At 53.5% G+C, this 17982-nt stretch overlaps 6 protein-coding genes across 6 annotated transcripts; 2 read left to right on the forward strand and 4 right to left on the reverse strand.

Moving 5' to 3' along the window:
- Positions 1-379: 379 nt before the first annotated feature.
- On the forward strand, positions 380-1189 carry A1O1_05460 (uncharacterized protein; the record flags this gene model as incomplete). The annotated part of the gene is made up of 4 exons (XM_007726346.1): positions 380-587; positions 646-765; positions 821-1018; positions 1074-1189. The coding sequence occupies 4 exons, from the start codon at positions 380-382 to the stop codon at positions 1187-1189; spliced, it is 642 nt and encodes a 213-aa protein (XP_007724536.1).
- A 3692-nt stretch (positions 1190-4881) lies between these two features.
- Positions 4882-7743, forward strand: A1O1_05461 (uncharacterized protein; the record flags this gene model as incomplete). Its single annotated transcript, XM_007726347.1, has 4 exons — positions 4882-5401; positions 5453-5940; positions 5991-6328; positions 6384-7743. The coding sequence occupies 4 exons, from the start codon at positions 4882-4884 to the stop codon at positions 7741-7743; spliced, it is 2706 nt and encodes a 901-aa protein (XP_007724537.1).
- A 1935-nt stretch (positions 7744-9678) lies between these two features.
- Positions 9679-11655, reverse strand: A1O1_05462 (uncharacterized protein; the record flags this gene model as incomplete). The annotated part of the gene is made up of 1 exon (XM_007726348.1): positions 9679-11655. The coding sequence occupies one exon, from the start codon at positions 11653-11655 to the stop codon at positions 9679-9681; it is 1977 nt and encodes a 658-aa protein (XP_007724538.1).
- Positions 11656-12237: 582 nt separating this feature from the next.
- On the reverse strand, positions 12238-13422 carry A1O1_05463 (uncharacterized protein; the record flags this gene model as incomplete). The annotated part of the gene is made up of 2 exons (XM_007726349.1): positions 12238-12772; positions 12848-13422. The coding sequence occupies 2 exons, from the start codon at positions 13420-13422 to the stop codon at positions 12238-12240; spliced, it is 1110 nt and encodes a 369-aa protein (XP_007724539.1).
- Positions 13423-14889: 1467 nt separating this feature from the next.
- Positions 14890-15219, reverse strand: A1O1_05464 (uncharacterized protein; the record flags this gene model as incomplete). Its single annotated transcript, XM_007726350.1, has 1 exon — positions 14890-15219. One exon carries the CDS (start codon positions 15217-15219, stop codon positions 14890-14892), a length of 330 nt encoding a protein of 109 aa, XP_007724540.1.
- Positions 15220-15877: 658 nt separating this feature from the next.
- Positions 15878-16757, reverse strand: A1O1_05465 (60S ribosomal protein L15; the record flags this gene model as incomplete). The annotated part of the gene is made up of 4 exons (XM_007726351.1): positions 15878-16018; positions 16093-16319; positions 16375-16531; positions 16671-16757. 4 exons carry the CDS (start codon positions 16755-16757, stop codon positions 15878-15880), a joined length of 612 nt encoding a protein of 203 aa, XP_007724541.1.
- Positions 16758-17982: the final 1225 nt, after the last annotated feature.

Below are 17982 nucleotides of genomic sequence, written 5' to 3' on the forward strand. Positions count from 1 at the left end.
GCGGGCGCGTAGATCCCCGTACTCTGTCCCACTAGTCTGTATTGGGCGTTAGCGCATGGCACCACGCACTGCATTCTGAGTGGAGGAATGACTTATGTAATCATGATTGCCAAGGGATTCCTTCCTGCGCATTGAAGTTGGAGCTTCCTCCGACGGAGCCTGCGATGCCGTGGAACTGAAGCAAGAAGTGCTACGGTCCTACTGGGTGCACCTCCAAACATCAACCTCAATCACCCGCGAACTCCCTTCTACACAGCTACATCTCCTGAAACCACCTCCTGTCCTACAACGAACCCACCCGTTCAGAGTCCAGCTTCTGATGACGTGAGGGGGAACATCAGTCGTGTCAAAGGCCTGAAGAGCAGCAGCAGCAGCCGGAATGGCCGACCATTCTGAACCCAAGCAAACTTACGACGTCGACGCGGCCGTCTATCATCCCAAAGATGCGCTAGGGCTTTCTTTGCGAGGAGGCACACTGGCAGGTGCGGCTGGTCTTTTCTTGGCCTCGGTACAAAACACAGTCACAAAGGAGAATGTCGGGTTTTTTAGTGTCTTCTCACGGTTTGGGAGCACCATAGGCTTGTTCGGTACGAATTGGACATATCCAGATGTCGTGGGCACACCATTTGACTGACCATCCTACAGCGGCTGTGGGAGGGACATTCGCCTTTACAAGTGCGGCATCGGCCAATTTGCGGGAAAAGGATGACTTTTGGAACCACGGAATCGGGGGTGCGCTTGCTGGTACTCTCCCTGGTCTGACAAGTACGTACCAACATGCAGAGTATAGGTGCAGATTCAGTATACTGATCAGGTGCAGAGAGATCAATGCCAGCGGCTATGGGAGGCGCTTTCGCGTTGGGCGTCTCCTTGGCCGCCGTCAGCTATACAGGACACTCCATCTTTCAGTCTGCTTCGGAAGAATCACTGTCTGACCGGGCAACGTACAAGGAAGATTCCAAAGCCAGGTACCGGAGACCGATCAACGAGACGATCAACGAACTTGGAGAAGGCAGAGGTAAGATGATAGCCACACCCCATGAGTCAGGGGTTTAAACTAATGGCTGTGTCAGGTATTTACGGACCAGGGTACGAGGAGAGACGGAGGCAGAGAATCAAAGAAAGATATGGAATCGATGTAAACAACCAGCCATACTACGCGGGAACTTCGGCAGTAGTAGCGGATTGAAGCCATGCTCGTACCAAAGCCATGCACGACTCAGCTTTGCATTGACAGACGAGCTTGAAGCTGCCTGGATGCCGACCCAACTGTGATCGCAATCCAGTCACACAAATCGGGAGAACAAATAAGCACACTTTCAATGAATTTTCGTTTTCAAGAGGCACGGCTCTCGGTAACACTCCGCTTGCAAGAATATTGCGCTGTTCTTTGACCAGATAACATACTAGAGATAGATGGCCCTTCAACTCTTGACTGCCCACAGGACCTTGACTCTAATCAGCCTGCTTTCACCAACAAATACTCCTATCTCGCAGAGAGCCTATGGCACACGCGCCCAGGTAGCCTCATACCCATGGTAAATGACCCCATTTCCGAGGAGCGGCAGCAGTACCATCCATGGCCGACATTGTCCTGCTCTGGCTCTTCGACTGAACAAAGTCACATTCTAGATCTTCCCATGACACGGCAACGTCTGGTAGCCTCAGATGCTCAGGAGGACAAAGTTGAGTAGATTGCGAATTCTGGCTTGTCTTGTCCCATCAACCAAAAGGCGTCTGAGCTCCGTGTTCAGTCAGGCTCGTCTTCACATCAACATTGGGTCTGAGGAATTGCTTTGAACCTCGACCGACTCCATCCGGCCTCGAGATCCCTATGCAAGGGCCATGAGAAGGTGATATTGGGGAATTCCAGGTATGCATATCATCGTCAGATGGGCGACCCAGGAAGGGTAGCCGGTGGTGGGAAGCTCGTCCTGCGGGTCTGACTCGCATCGAAGTCTTCGGACTCATAGTGTCCGATAGATCGAGTGAGCATGGTACTAGTAGTAGGGCCGACAGGGGAGTATACTACGGATCGTCTCCTAACTTGCTCTGTACCAAAGTCTCGGTACCTGCTGGCTCTCCTGTAAAGAGTGAGTGATTGCGACTCCACTTGTACCATTGACATGATGGAATCCCAAAGTGGCGAGGCCGAGTGTCTACGCGAACATCTTTGAGAACAGAAACCTGTCGTTCTCCTTGTCAACCCAGATATCACTGGCATGGTTGGAAAAGATAACCTCGAGGAAGGATGTGCTTCAGAAAGGAATTCGCTCTACAAGCCGTAAGCCCCCGCCTAAAGCAGGGCTTAACAACTTCAGAATTTCCAACATCATCATTAGTATGAGCCCTCTGACCCTCTTGCATGTATCGGCTGCGTAATTGTCACCCCTTCGATAATGCGTTGATGGAGAGGAAAAGAGAAGAAGCGTGGAGGTGACGCCGTTATATATAGTAGGTACCTACCTTAGGTAGGTAGATTGAAGTATACGTTCGGTACCACAGAAGTTGTAAAGTGTATTCCGCCGCCAAGGCTTCGACGTCAAATGGAACTGGGGAGCCGGAGCCTTCGTTGGAACAGACTCACCATGGTGGTTGGACTGGTACTGATCAGATACTGGTAGGAACGGAGTAAACAATAACGCAGCGGCAGTGCGGAGAGCAACTTGAATCGGTTCCGCGGCACGCGCCTGGGGCTCGAGTCCGAAAGGGGGATTTGAGTAATAAGTGAGCATGCCAATACAATGGCGGCGCAAGGCTGAATGAGGATTTGTTCGACTCTTGTACGCCCTTTCACCATTACCTTAGGTACCTATTTATTGCACACGTACATGTCAGTTCACTCGTGCGGCAAGATGGCCGTCTTTTCATGGTCTTGACGGCTCTAGGCCACAGCGGGAAGGTTGTCCCCGATACGCAGAGGATAGACATCGTTCTTCGACCAGGAGGCATTCTTAAGTTAGGTATGACCTAATGTAATGACCCTTCGACCGATCATGGAAAAGGTGGTTGAAAGAGCCGCCGTAGCTTGATTGGTGCCTTTATAGTGGTTCGGCACCTGGGCAGCCAGGGTGCCGGGGTGATTGACGGGCCTGCCTAGTACCAGTCGGTAGTATAGGACGAGAGAGTTCGAGTCAGACCATTCTTGCAGGTCGTTTCGACCAGAGCGACTCTGTGCCATCACATCTCCTAGGGACTTGTGGATGTGGATGTTGTATATTTATTTGCTTCCGTAGGCTTTGTGCTGCTCCGTACGAAGCTGGAAACTTGCATGTCACGTGAGGGCTGAGCAGGCCCAACTTTCGTAAGCTGATCGCTAGGCAAGTGATGACGCCCATGGCTTTTGCTGTCCGGGGAATGCCTGTTGAAGCTGGTGCCACGGCGCAACTACTACTACCTACGATACTACTACGTAGTACTACTAGTAGTAAGTCAGGTACCTTAGACAGAACCTCCTCCTTCATACCTAACCTTATGAAGTCTCGGCACATGTACGTATTATTGTACACTAGTAGTATGAGGGGTTGCTCATAAGAGGTAGCTAAGGGTAACCGATAATGCACAATATTTGGCAATTTCAGTTATTATTGATCTGCTGAGTGTCATTCTGACATGCAGTGGCAGTGGCTAGTATGGATGATGAATCACGGTCGATCGGTGGGGAATGAGGCGCACAGATAGTCGAGATACTAAGATAGTTGCTCCATCTTACGTATGCATGTGGACTGGCAGCGCAGGAAAATCAGCAAGAACTTAACAGCATGAACTCTGCCTAAGGTACCTACTAGTTATAGTACAGAGTATCTTGCAGGCCAATGATGGAAGCGCAGACCGCTTGCGTTAATATGGTGTGTAGTGATCGAGGCGAGATAAGGTAAGTACATGTATGTACACAGTACAGTACATACCACGCCGGTTCACTGCTTCTTCAGCTTGAATGAAGTGGTTTCCAGAGCTGACTACTGGGTCCAGCGCTCAGAAGCCGAAGCGCAATGCTAGTAGTAAGCCAGCGCCAGTCAGTGTCAATCAGTGCCAGCTGAGGCTCGAGTTTGTCTACTTGAACAGTGCTTCCTGGGGCTCCTCAGCTTGGCCGACAAGCGAAGGTTCTTGTCTGACACTGCACATTGCCAGTTCATGCAGTCTCTGCGGCGCTGACAATGCCGAAGCCTGCGTGCCAGACCGCTTTCAGCTACGTTCTCTTCCAAGCATGCCATCGTCACCCCACCACGGCGCCACACCCTAGTACTTTGGCACTATCTTACCCACTAGACGCCTATTAGGTCTCTACTAGGTGCCCAAAGATGCCTAAACGATGCCTACTAGCACCTAGCAGCTCGGTACTAATCGGGCGGGCCTCCCCAACCACCCCCTCAACTCTCTCCCGTACTCTTTTCCAACTCTCTGATTCGAGCATCTTCCCGTCCTGTTGGTCGCACCGAACAACCGTGGGTGACGGCGTCTTCGTAAACCTGGATCTGGATACCGCAGTGGACACCCGCTCTACACTCTGGACTCTGGAGACCTCGACTCTTCAACTCTTCTTCGGCGTCAACCACCGCAACCTCGAGATCTGCCTCTGGAGTCCTTCTTGGATCCGACGTCATCCATTCCCAGGCCTGCTCCTCTCCGTCGCAATTCAACTTCTTTCCTTGGGTGCTTCCATCGCGAGTCTTCTCTGTTCACCTCCAGCACAGCTCTACCTGCGACTTCGTCACATCATCCCAGACATTCAGCGGTCTGCTCTGTTATCCAGCACAGTCGTTATCTCCCTCCACATCGAGATCATGTCTGCAACCTTGACTATCTAGCTCCGAATCTCGCCTTGAACGATCCTCTGTGAATCAGAAAACCTCCTTCCCCTCCGGTTCGGTCTTCATCAACATGTCACGACCCGTCACTCCCAGCTCGCCCGTCCACATCACCATACCGGGCGGCCAACACGAACCTTCGTCGCACTCCGTGCAACCCTCGGGCGCGAGGCCGTCGTCTCGTCCTGTTTCCTACATTGGCTCGCACCAGCCGGACGCTGCGTCGCAATACGAACACCATCGGGGGGCTTCACAGGAGCCTTCGGTACTGTCGCATGGCGGCGAGTATCACGACAATGTCTCTGTTGGCCATGAAGAAGCTGGAGATCTCCATCGGACCGGCTCGCACGTGTCGGGGTCGCAGACGCCTCTTCCCTCACGGGGTGGGACCTTGAAGAAGAAGTCTTCCTTGCATAAAAATGCCAGTTTGAAGAGGACACCGAGCAAGAGAAGCAGCTATGCTGGCTCGGTACGCAGCGTCAAATTGGGCGAGAAGGAAAAGTATGGCGAAAGCGAAGAATACAACAGTGTCTTCTATTGCCCCGTTCCCACATCCGGAAATCCGACTGAGCTTCTGGCAGCTCGTTTCCAAGGTAAGCACCAACTTGTGAGTTATCGTCTACGGTTCTGATGTTCTGTGGTAGCATGGCGCAAAGTACTGAAGGACTTGATCACCTACTTCCGCGATCTTCATAAAATGTATGATGTCCGGGCAAAGACACTCTCCTCGACTTCCACTGTCATCAACAACACCACCATGCCGTCCAATTTTCTTCCTTCCGGTGGAATAGGAGATGCACTCGACATACTACGGGACTTCCACAAGCAGGCTCTCAGTGACGCTAACAAAGCCCGGGATCTTGAAAATGAAGTCATCGTACAGTTGACCGGCCTTCGTAGCGATTTGCAACAAAAGATCAAGGAAATCAAGAGCCTGTCTGGAGATTTCAAGAACTCGGTGGACAAGGAACAGGAAACCACAAAAAAGATTGTTCGCCAACTCCAGGAAGCACTCGGCATGGTCGATCACGATGCTACTTCCACAAACGGGAAAAATGATCCGTTCCTCGTCAAACTGGCAGTCGACAGGCAGGTAGAGCGGCAGATCGATGAAGAGAACTATTTGCACCGTGTAAGTTGCTTCCAACACGCTGTACCAGGACGGCGAGACTGACCGTTCAGGCATACTTGAACCTTGAAGCTTCTGGCCGCGAACTCGAGTCCATCGTGGTGGGGGAGATCCAAAAAGCTTACAACGTCGTTGCCGGAATCATGCGACGCGAGGCTGACTCCTCGTACGACACGGCCGAAAAGCTTAAGGAGGGGCCACTGGCCATGTCCAAGGACCACGAGTGGAATGAGTTCACCACCAACAACAGCCAAATGGTTGACCCGAGACAGCCTGTCAGACAAGTTGCCCATATCGTGTACCCTGGGAAGGACCATCCGGCAGCAGTGGACGTCCGGAGTGGCATGTTGGAGCGAAAGAGTAAATATTTGAAGAACTATACACCTGGATGGTAAGTTTTGTCTCTTCCCCATCAAGGAGCCGCAATTTACTGACCTGTCCCTCAGGTATGTTCTGTCTCCGACGCATCTGCACGAATTCAAGTCGGCCGATCGCATCGCTTTTCAGACTCCAGTCATGTCGCTCTACCTACCCGAGCAAAAGCTGGGCTCTCACTCCGAGCCCGGTTCCTCGTCCCACAAATTCATGCTCAAGGGTAGACAAACCGGCTCGATGCACCGTGGGCATTCTTGGGTTTTCCGTGCCGAATCTCATGAAACCATGATGGCTTGGTACAACGACATCAAGGAGCTCACGGAAAAGAGGGGCGAAGAGCGGAACGATTTTGTCCGGCGTCAGCACGCCAGGTCAGTGTCTGGAAATAGTCTCAAACCTGCGAGCATCATCAGCTCCGAAGGCGCAATGGAAGAAGATGAGGCCGATCGCGTCGCCTTTTCCGGCGAACAATCTGTCCGTGGCCATTCTGTCGCCGAAGGCGGTGGCCTTGCTGCAGCTGGCGGACTAGGTGTTGCGGGCGTGCACGATCTCGATGACACCAGATCTGAAGCCGGCTGGCGTCCTCCACTACGACCAGCACCAGGTGGGCGATTTCCATCAGATGTCAACGTACAGCGAGGCTTACAAGCTCCGCTTTCCCCCTCTAGTGGAGAGAGTTCTGACCCAGAGCGCGATGTCATAGCAGCCGCAGGTGCTTTACCAGGCAGCGGTGTCCCGTTCTCACAGAACACTGAGAGACATACAGAGTTGCAATCCCCCCAAGCCTATCATCAGCCGGTGGACGGCATCAGCGACGCCCACCGTCCCCGCCAGTACCCCCCTGGTCAACATCCCAACATCTTCCCCATACAGTCTGTTTCATCGCCACACGAAACCGCAAGTCAATATGGAGAATGGATGGCACCGATTGGGGCCGGGGCAGGAGGTGCTGCAGTAGGAGCTGGGGCGATGCATTATCACAATCAACATCAGCAGCAGCCAATGCCGGAACGGGTCACGCGCCAAATGAATGCCGGATCAGCGATACCAGACTACGGCCAGTCATCAGCACCAATCCCTGTCGCGACCGCTGCTCCTGCAGATGCACCCACCGGCCCACGTGCCATGAGTGAAAGTACGACAGCTCCGAGTTCGGCAGCTGCCAACACCATCTCGTCGGGGACAGAAAACGGCACCCTGTCGACCGTCCCGACCAGCGTAGGTCAACCCGGCGGTCACCACGACAGCATGTTTGACGCCAATGGCGTCTACATTGGACCCCGAACCGCTCCGACCGCACCGACTGAATACGTCCTGAAACACCCTGACCAGAGCAAGAGCGTCAGTGACCTGCACGTCCCGGGCGAGTACCCGCAAACACCTGGTCTGATTGACGAATCCAGATTGTACCAGGAGGTCGTCAAGCAATAAGATTCAGTATCATCCACACCTTCAATACACATACACAAAACCAAACCAAATGAGCTTGCGCGCGTCTCCCCTAAGTGGAATGTGGCAACTCTGAGACCGGCCTTGTGCACACAGAGGGGAAATATGGGTATACTACCGGCGATCAACAGGCCGAGAAGCAATTATCGGGACGGCAATGATCTCTGCGGGACGGACACGGACCTGGTGGGTTGGTTGTTCGCTGATTATCCACCCAGGTACCAAGCCTTCATGGATCTTGATTGGCACGGTCATCGTTTGTTTCATTGGTTGTGTTTATTTGCTCGGTCTGAAGGAGGCTTTTTCTGAAGTGATACCAACGATCGTTTCTCGTTCTCTGTTCTCTGTTCTCTCTTTTCTGGCTTTCGTCGTCCTCCTCGTGTGAGAGCAACAACGGGTGAGGGAGTGTGGGTTGGACATTACTGGTCGGCGGGTGCGACGCGCAAGAAGGGAGGCTCATGTGTCGCGATGCTCGTCGAGACTCTGCTTCCTGAATCCAGGGTGACAGACTCCTCGGAAGCATTCGAGGTCCAACGCGGCCGAGTAAGGATCCCATCCCCGCGGTATTGGAAATAGACGCGTTTGTACCGAGTCGTTTGTCAATCCATATATCAATCGCTCAACAGCTTGACCCTACGAAGATAAATGACACCGGGCTGCTTGCGGCCTAAGGAGAACAACTCTTGACGCGTGTCTGTTATGTGACTCTAGACAAGGATCATGACATCTAACAAGTACAGCCCTCTCGGAAGTCGGATTGCTCGGTGCTAGCTCTTGCCTAAGACACACATCTACACACGTGAGCCATCTGTCACATGGCCAGAATCTGCCATGATAGACAGAGCACACGCTTTAGAGCTAGCTTCAATGAAAGACCCTCCGAGGCAGACTGAATATGTTGTAAGGCCAGAGCGGCAGCCTTGAAAGAGCGGAGGGTTAAGGAGCCTGATCATCATCGTCGTCGCCGTCGTCCTCCCATCTCATGTCCTCCCACTGCTCTCCAGGAGACATCCCCTCTGGACCATCAGGACGGTGGAGAGCGATGTCGTAAATGTCTGCCTCGATACTTGTACCTAAGTTGTGCTTGAATAACCTGATTGCTGGGTTGATATTCTGTGCTGCCCTGAACTTACGCTGGGAGCGAATCTTCCTCGCAGCCGGCGCAAGCGCACACCACTTCCATATGACAGCAATCTCTCGAGGACAGACTGCCTTCGTCCGGCTCGATTTCAAGACGTCGACGAATGCGGGACTGTTGCCGAAGTCAGATGCGCTTCACCACTTCTTTCGTAAGATATAGGTTAAACATACCCCATTGAACCATACTCAAGAGTGAGCTTGGATAGACCTGCACTTTCGCGTGTCATTTTGACTGCTTGGAGGTATTTCACTACAATGGATCTAGGCGGGATGTCGAAATACCTTGGGACGTCGTCATGAGTAGCTTCGTATGCTGTGCTGAAAGCCACCACCTTCTCAAGGGGCGTAAGGAGTGGCGGACAGGGAACTGGAGCTGTACTCGCATCGCCGTCTTTGTAAATCTGGCTCTTGTCTGGCCGTTTTGCAGATGAAATCAAATCCCACCATTCCCAGATGGCATTTTTCTGTTCTTCGTCAACGCGAATAGCTCCCTCACCGCCCGGTTTTGCGTGGTCGTGCAGGAAGGTACTGTACAACTGTAAGAACTTGGCTTCCTTCAGGCTATAGTTCACCTACACTCCACCAGGTGAATAGACCAGCTCAATCCGGGGTCGGCCTGTCTTCTTGCGTTCTAAGTTAATGGCCGAAGCATAGGCCTTGATGATATCATCCTCCATAGCGCATGTGTGTTCGTTGTGATTGCTAACGAGGTCTCGTCAGCCCTGCTGGTGTCAAGTAGCGCCTGGAAAGAGTCCAGACTCACGCTTCTTCTGCTTCCTAAGCGTTTACCTTCCCCTTCTTCGACTTCTTCTTCTTCGGGAAGTTCGCTCTTTCCTTACCCGAGGTCGGTTGTGCCGGCCCAGAGTTTTCAGAGGCACGTGGGAATGGGCGTTGATTCAATAAGTTGTTCGATCCTCTGCGCACTGGCAGCTGGATGGCCACGCCGGGCCTTGGCTGGCTGGATGGACCACCACGGAAGCCAACAGGGTGATCAGATGCCTTCGCGGACTCGGTTTGAGTGCCACCACGATATCGTGGAGAAGGGGATCGCCTTTGCCGAGCTCTGTACCCATCAAATCCACGTGGTGATCGGGAGCGTCTCCTCAGGTCAGCCCCACGACTCCACTGGTCATCATTTCGACCACCTGTAGAAGGCGGAGATCGAGGGGTTGGGTGACCAAAAGAGTCCGTCGAATACCAGTTGTTTGGCGGCCGATTGTGGAAGCCTCGATGATCAGGGGCTTGTTGAAACCGGTCATACTGGTTATCCCGACGTTCACGAGATGGTGGGCCAGGTAGCCGTTGAGAATGGCGAAACGTGAAATCGTTTCGACTCGAGTTGTTCCGGTTGGGAACTCTTGGGTGCAGGAATTGCTCGTCGCTATCATCATCGGATGGCTGACCAGAGCCTGAGAGACCGGCAGTATGGAAACCAGCACGACCTCTGATCCGAAGGCCGTCAGGACGCAACCCTCGATTGGACGCCTGTATCTCCCTTTGCTTGGTGCCAGGTTCCAGACTCAGGTTCACGATCTGCGACGGTGCGAACGATTTTAAAGACCATCTAGTTGTAGTAGCTCGATCCGCCTCTGGACAGTCACCAACCAGATGTGATTTGCTGGCACAAATGCAACAAGACACCCAGAGCTCGAGAGAGCCAGTGCTGTTGGTGGTTTCGAAAGGAAAGAATCGTTGTGGGCAGGCTTCTTCATGGTGCCCCAGCGCACCACAAAGGTCGCATGGGATAGTAGTCACTTTGAGGCCAGCGGGACATGACTGAGAGATGTGTCCTCGTTCCCTGCACTTTGAGCACCGGCGGACCTGTGGGCAAAGTCGGCTCGAATGCTCACCGGTGGCTGCACAGTACACACATGTCTTCTCGGGGCAGCTTTCTTCGGTGTGGCCCTCTTGCAAGCAACCAAGACAAACTGCCGGACGATCAAGGTCGATGTGATCATGATCAAGATCGAAAAGAGCATATTTCAATTGACGTTCCAGCTCTTCTGGTGTCAGATCTGCTAGGGTTCGGAAGCGACGGGGATGCGCCGGCTCAGGGGGCGTAGGATAGCTGGTCGGAAATGCACTGGCGACTTGCTCCAGCTCGGCCTGCAGCTGTTGGTGAGCGGCTTGACCTGGTGAGGACAAGGGTCTGGAGGCATCTCCTTTATGTGGGTGTGACTCAACAGCTTCATCTTCAGAAATCTCCCCTTCTTCACCTTCGTCCTCGTCCTCCTCCTCCTCCTCATCATCAATGACCATTGTGTCAGAGTGTATGCCGCTGTCGAGATTGATGACCATTCCGCCGCCATCAGAGGACTCATCCTCGTCTGAAGAGATCTCAACGACATCGCCCAGAGATTCGGCAGAACTCAGCACACCTTCCGAAGGACTGTCCCGCGCACTTTGTGCGGAAGCACTGTCACCAGAAAGGGTAGGGCGAGGTTTACGAAAGCCAGTGGCAAGGCGATTATTGCCTAGACCTTGTGATGTAGAATTCATGTCGGCTTCAATCTCATGGTGATCTGAAGAAGTAGAAGGCTCTGGTTCCTGCCAGGTGGCCTGTTCAACAGGATGCGAAAGAATGGTACCCATCACGGCGTGGTCACTGGAGGACTCGGACGCAGAGGCAGACTCGACGGCAGAATGAGGTAAGGAGGAATTCACTTGACCTTGACGGCGAGAGTGGCTACGTTTTGCACCGACGGAAGCGGTTCGAGACTCACTTTCCTCATCATGGTGTGCCGAGCGAGGCATCTGCGGTCGCAAGAGGATATTGAGGAGGAGACCGTAGAACAAGTCTTTCCAACAAGCAGTGAGTGAATGCAAGGAAGGTGCGAATGCCTTCGCCGCGCAATTTCTTCGAGTCGTGCAGCCGCAGTTTAGCCAAGCCTTGTCAAGCCTCGTCGGTACGTGATAGTACTCTGTACTCTGTAGTAGCGACACCCCCAGACTCAATGGTCCTCCGTACCTTAGGTACCTAAGCGTGCATACCAAGGATTTGGAACGGTGCAGTTACCGTTAGACTCACCGCGACAGTGCCGCTTCTATAACGACAACACTCGCACTCACCTTCGCACTCGCCTCGCTCACCTTCACACTCAATCTTCGCCTTGTTTTAGCGGTCTATGCTGCAGTGGTCAATGTCATCTACCAAACACAAAGCCCCTTGTGCTCTAACTTCAATCTAACAAACAGCCAGGCGCACAGTCCCAGCCTAGTCTCTTTCTACAGCGCGTTTACTCTTGCTCAATCCCACCTCTAGTTTCGGCCTGCTTCCCTCTATCCGTCGTAGGGCCAATTCACCTGGCACCTTCCTAGATGAGCCCACGACCAATGTCAAGGAGTATCCGCAACCCTGGCGACGATTTTGACCCCGCTGACGCCTCCATTCTGCGCGAGCGACACGCCTTCATCCAACATTCCCTTCAAGCCCGCGGGCACGAGTCTGACGGGATGCGACTGCAGCTTCGCCTGGGCGACCAAGGTCTCAGTCAAGCTGCTGAACATCTTTGCGAACTCGAACTCGTCCTGGCTCGCGGGATAGTGCTGGCCGAACTTGTCGAAGGCCTCGCCTGCAAACCGGTGGAGCACGCTGAAGCTGTGCTTCACGTCTGAGCGCGGGAAGTCGTTGAACAGAATGGTGCCGTAGCGCTTGTCAGTCCCGGGCTCGGTGGACATGGCGTCCACGCAGATCCGCACGCCGTCGTCGGAGCCGATCGTGTCCCAGATCAGTTTCAGTTGGCCGTGCGTGTACGAGTGGATCTTCTTGCCGCAGTCGGGGTCCCGGTAGTCGAAGACGGCCTCGGCGCCACGGGACTTGCAAAGTTCAAAGTTGCGAGGCGAGCACGTCGCCACGACAGTGTACCCGGCTCTGGGGAGTGGAGATGGGGTTAGTGCAAGTTCTAAGGCATGGGACTCCGAGGGAGAGAGAAAGAGAAAGACTTACAGCGTCAGATACTGGATTGCCAGAGTCCCCGCCGAGGAACTCCCGCCATAGACCAAGATATACTCCTTTGCTGGCTCGGTGTCGGCGGCAGCGACAGTCAACCCCATCGGATCCGGCAACCTCAGCTTCATGTGTAGAAACAAGCCCTGCCCGCTTGTGAAGACACTTGCCCCTGCAGTGGCCGCACCTTCAAACCCCCAGTCCCCGTCGACCCTACCATTGCCGTTGCTGCCACTGTCGGGCATCTTCATCAGACAATCACCTTTTGCAGCAATGACCTCAGCCCACGCCCCGTCCTCAGCCTCGTTGGAATTGGCGCCATGCGCGAACCCGAAAACGCGATCCCCCTTCTTGAACGGCTTGGTGACCTGCGCGCCGACCTCGAGCACCACCCCGGAAAAGTCGCTCCCGCACAGCCCGTCCTTTGCGGCGCGGCCTTGCGAGATCGCCTTGGTGTCAGTCGGGTTCAGCGCCACGGCGACCGTGGATATCAAGACGTAGTCGGGCCGGAGGCGCGGCGGCCGTTTGTCTGTGACTAGTTCGGCTGCGGTGCCGTTCCAAATTACGGCTTTCATGGTAGTGATAAGACAGATGAGTTGGTTAGGTCGTCGTCGCCTTCGGACTCAGACACACGTACACCGCTCCAACAACAGCCCGTCCGTCGACCATGTCTAATATAACGGTCGTGCCCGTTGCACTTATCGCCGTCTTTACCCCGGGACCGGGCTGATGGCTGACAAATTCGGGGCGATCGGCCCGGCGGGTTAAAATAAGGCTGTGGACCGGGGTGACGCACTGCAGGGGCGGCGCCGCGTCGCATCATCTGCGCCAAGGCGCGAAGCAATCCGGCCCCCACTGCACTGGCACGAGGGGTGAGTACAGGGCGGCATCACCCTCGTCCGCAAACGGGGTGAGGCGTTGGAAAAGCTGGCTTTTGCAACTGCTCGATGAGTTTCACGGCATAGACCAGCCCTTCGTTACGTGCAGTGATAGCTCTGTATCGGGCAAACGTGCTCGAGAGATGGTGTCCAAACATCCGTTTCGTTTCCTTCAGCAGGCCACCCAACTCCTGGGAGACAGACGAGTATGACCGCCCTTTTCAACCACGTCCCTGCCCACACCATTTCAAGCGAGCTGCTGGACCTTTACACGCTGCCAATGTCAGTCTCGCGACTTTGTATTCAATCCGCTTTTCCTTGTGTTCCTCATCCAAGGATATTGATGGTAGAAACCAGTGCAAGATTGACCGAAAGGATTCATGCATGCCCGGAAACCCTTCCTTTCCACCGTCAGGGATTGCTTTGCTCATGCAATGCTCGCGGGTAACTTGTGGGGCCGTTCCTCCTCAATCCATGCGTGTTTGGCCTCCCTATGCACATGGAGTCTGCGTACTTGTCGATGTGTTTCTCCACTAAGGAAATTCGAGAATCGTAGTCTTCTGATCCTGATGTGGCTGCGACAATGGCCGTTCGTCACCCGCGTCCGAGTACACATCCAAAGACAAGAAGGCCCTCCAATCATAAGTTGTGACTCAATATCTCGTCTTGCAATGGAGCCAAGGCACCGCCAGGCAATCACCCGGTTCCATCTCTTGCCGAATAGAGGGCGCAGCATTCTGGCTGGGAGTCCTCACATTGCCTTCTGTCTGCGAGACATTGTGCCGGTATGGCACCGCCGTCGATCCATGACAGCTTCCGGACGTAGTGAAGAGGTCGAGCCACTTCTGTCGTGGTCGCACTTCAAACCCCCTAACCGCAATGGTGCGAATTCCCTAGCCTGAGTATCTTGCACACTCGATCGGCTCATCAAAGAGGCATCCTTCCGGAACGCAGCAGCAGCACTATGGTGCCGGGAGACATCTATTGTTGCGCGGCTCACACAGGACCAACCCTTCCTGTAGGCGCCGTGCTCTCAAGCATGCCCATATAGGCATTTGATATGGGTTTTCCGCATGGCCTGCCTGCCATTTTTTGTTCTCTCTTATCTGTCTCTGTAGCCTCAACCATAAGACACCCGCATCTTCGGTGCAGTGATGCCCCTGATCACACCTTCTCTTTTTCTTTCGAGCCTTGATCCTCTTCCGCCGGCAAATCCTCCACCTCGAAGATAACCCGGATCATCAAACTGCAACTCGGACACACCGCCACGTCCTCGCCCTGTCTGAGATCCGCGATCGCAATCTCGAACCGGTCGCCACACGGGCACGGATAATGGTAGATCTGCAGGGTGGAGTCGTAGGTCATGTCTTCAATCTCGATTTCATCGTAGATGTCAAGATCCTCGGCGGCAGCGGAGGTTGACGACGAGGCTGATACGCCGGTCAGTTTCACGGTGTTTGCCGTAGCAGCGGCGGTGAGAGTCGTAGACGGCATGATTGCGTTTCCTGCGAGACCTTGTTGCGGTGATACCAACTACTGTTTCCACTCTGGGAGAGCCGTTTAGAATGCAGTCTGGAATGAGAGCACCGGGTCTGACGTCGAACGTCCAGCCGTTGACCTGATGATACGTTGAGGATAAGAGCAGATGGAGGATGGGTTTATTGTTATTAGTCCAGAAAATCAACCTAAAGAATTTGTTTGGATGCGTCGACGGCAAAAATTTAGGCGGGGATACGGCAAATAGTGTGGGGAAATTTCGACAGATGCTGAGACAGGCGTGGGCATCGCGATCGAATCAAGGCACCTTTGACTCAAGCGCAATACGACAGTTATTACAAAAAAATCAAAACGAAAGATCAGACAAGTTCTTCTTGAAGTTCTTCTTGAAACATCCTGCTTTGATGCAGGACCAGGTCGCATGCTTGCATTTCAATTTTTGGTATCATCCCATATCTCTGCGGCCGATCAGAACAACCGAATGGCGCGCAAGAGAAAGTGCGCCAATTCTCCGACCACGTCTTCCCACGTTGTCTTCGATATTGTTTTCGACCAGACGATGGATATCGCACGCTCGCTCCATTTTCGCATGCTATGACTACGAGTGTCTTCCATCCATAAGTCAGAAAAGACGTCTGCCTCCATCGCGTCAGGCTCAGCGGTATCTCCACAGCGACAAGGTGTTGTGCCTCTTCCAGGTCTTTCTCCGACCAGCGGTAGTCTTGTTGAATTTGTGACCCTTGCCCAAGCCACGGGACTTCTTGCCGGTAGAGGTGAGGCCACGAGCTTCGCGGTGCTAGACGTGACAAGATAAGTTAGCCCCTGTATCGGATTTGTAGGATGGGTGCGCGCCGCATGTATATCGCTTACCTTGTGGACAGCCTTGACGATCCAGTTGATGCGAGGGTCACGACGGATGGCCTTGTGTTGAGGGTCGACCAGGATGACTTCGTAGTACTTGTAGGTCGAGTCTTGGTTGATCCAGTATGAGTTGAGAACTCGCAAGTTGGCGCAGCGGCGACCGACACGTTCTTCAGCGGTGGAGCGAAGGGATCGTTGGTACTTCAGTTGGTTGACACCCTGGTTGGTGGGTTTACCTGCAAACCGGCATAAGTAATTGTCCAAAACGACATTCTTTCGCGGCTTGCTCACCATAAGTGGCACCCTTTGGCACAGGTCGCTTGCGACCACCACGTCGGACACGAACGCGATAGATCACATAGCCTTGCTTGGCCTTGTATCCCAGGCGGCGGGCCTTGTCTGGGCGAGATGGGCGGGAAGCGCGATGGATGACATTCAATTGTCGCAGCTATATTGATGCACTCTCAGCAAAGTTCAACGAGTGTATAGCAAGACACAGCCAACTGTGCCACATATGAAAGAAGAGGACCACGCCTGTAAGGTCGTCGTCCTTTCTTCCTTTTGCATCAGGTCTCGGGGAAGCTCACCTCCCAGCAACGAACTCGGAGAAGGAATCGAAGGACATCGGATTGCTTCTTCTTTTGAAGTTCTTCCACGTATTTGAGGGCACCCATCTTTAGAAGTGTTAGCTGAATATGTTGAAAGCAAGGCTGGAGGAAAATACCTTGACTTTTGTGCCTCACGAAGAACTTATGTTGGCGTTGAAAGAACTTGAGGTCGATCGGATGGATTGAAGCCAAAGCCAAAGCCGCACGATCAGATCAATTTTCCAAGGTCGAAGTGTGCGCAGGCTTGGCGAGGCAGTGAATCTTGGCACGAAATGTCGCTGCAGTGGGGTGCCAGTGCGCTAGTATTGTACTAGAACCAGTATGGTATAGGCCGATTCTTACACTGTTGGTTGTGTGCGCAGCAGTACGTACTAGTACTAGATGTGCATCTGGAGCATGGGGACTTGATCACTTCAAGTTCTCCGTGATGGCCTCTAGACATTCTCCAGGTCATTGTCATCCCTCACATGCGCCACAGATCACACTCTGTGCAGGATCGAGACTGTCCACTAGTTTCGAGCGTGCCCTTGACCTGCATAACAGAGTCTTTCAATCGCCCTGTCCGCATCCCGAGCAACATTTCCCCAGCCCAACGGCTGCTTGGAAGAGGCATTGTCGTCTGCAGCTCTCGACAGCAGCAATCTGCCTTTCTGTATCTCATCCGGTATAAGCTCATGCGGTGTTCGAACCTCGTGGAATTTGTCCGCGAGGAGTCTTTCTATGTCCATCTTTGCTACTTGTTTGCCAGCGTCGAGCGTGGCCACGGCGACCTGCTTATCCTTCTCGAAAGATGCCCTGATATCTTGGAGACGGGACACCTGTGCCTCTCGTCCGGAAAGCTGGTCGTAGGCAAATATCAGGGCGTCTGATTGTTGCATGAGTTTGACAAGCCCGTCACAGTACGGTTGTCCCTCTGCCCCGAGGTACTGGACATGAAAGAGTGTAGTTAGGGATGCAGGCGGTTCTTCAAGATCTTCGACCAGGCCGCTCAACGCCGTGCTTATGAGAGGAGAAAATTCTGCTTCGAATGTCTGCTTCTCTGTGACACTGCCCCTTTGTCAGCGGTGGTCGACCGGGCTGGCGTTCCAGAGCTCACCTCTTGAGCGTGATCTCTTTCAACTTCTTCGTAATACTCTCTTGCCTCTGCTTGACGGATCCAGCAAACCGTCGTGGCCATGGATCGGGCTCCTTGAGCTTCTGGCAAATCTTGCCCATCCGTTCCGGGTCGATGCTGTGTCCAGATGAGTCGGAGAAATGCAGTGGTTGTGGACAGATTCTTACGTTAGACTAT

The sequence above is a fragment of the Capronia coronata genome (assembly GCF_000585585.1).
Source record: "Capronia coronata CBS 617.96 chromosome Unknown acBCG-supercont1.4, whole genome shotgun sequence".
NCBI lineage: Eukaryota > Fungi > Ascomycota > Eurotiomycetes > Chaetothyriales > Herpotrichiellaceae > Capronia > Capronia coronata.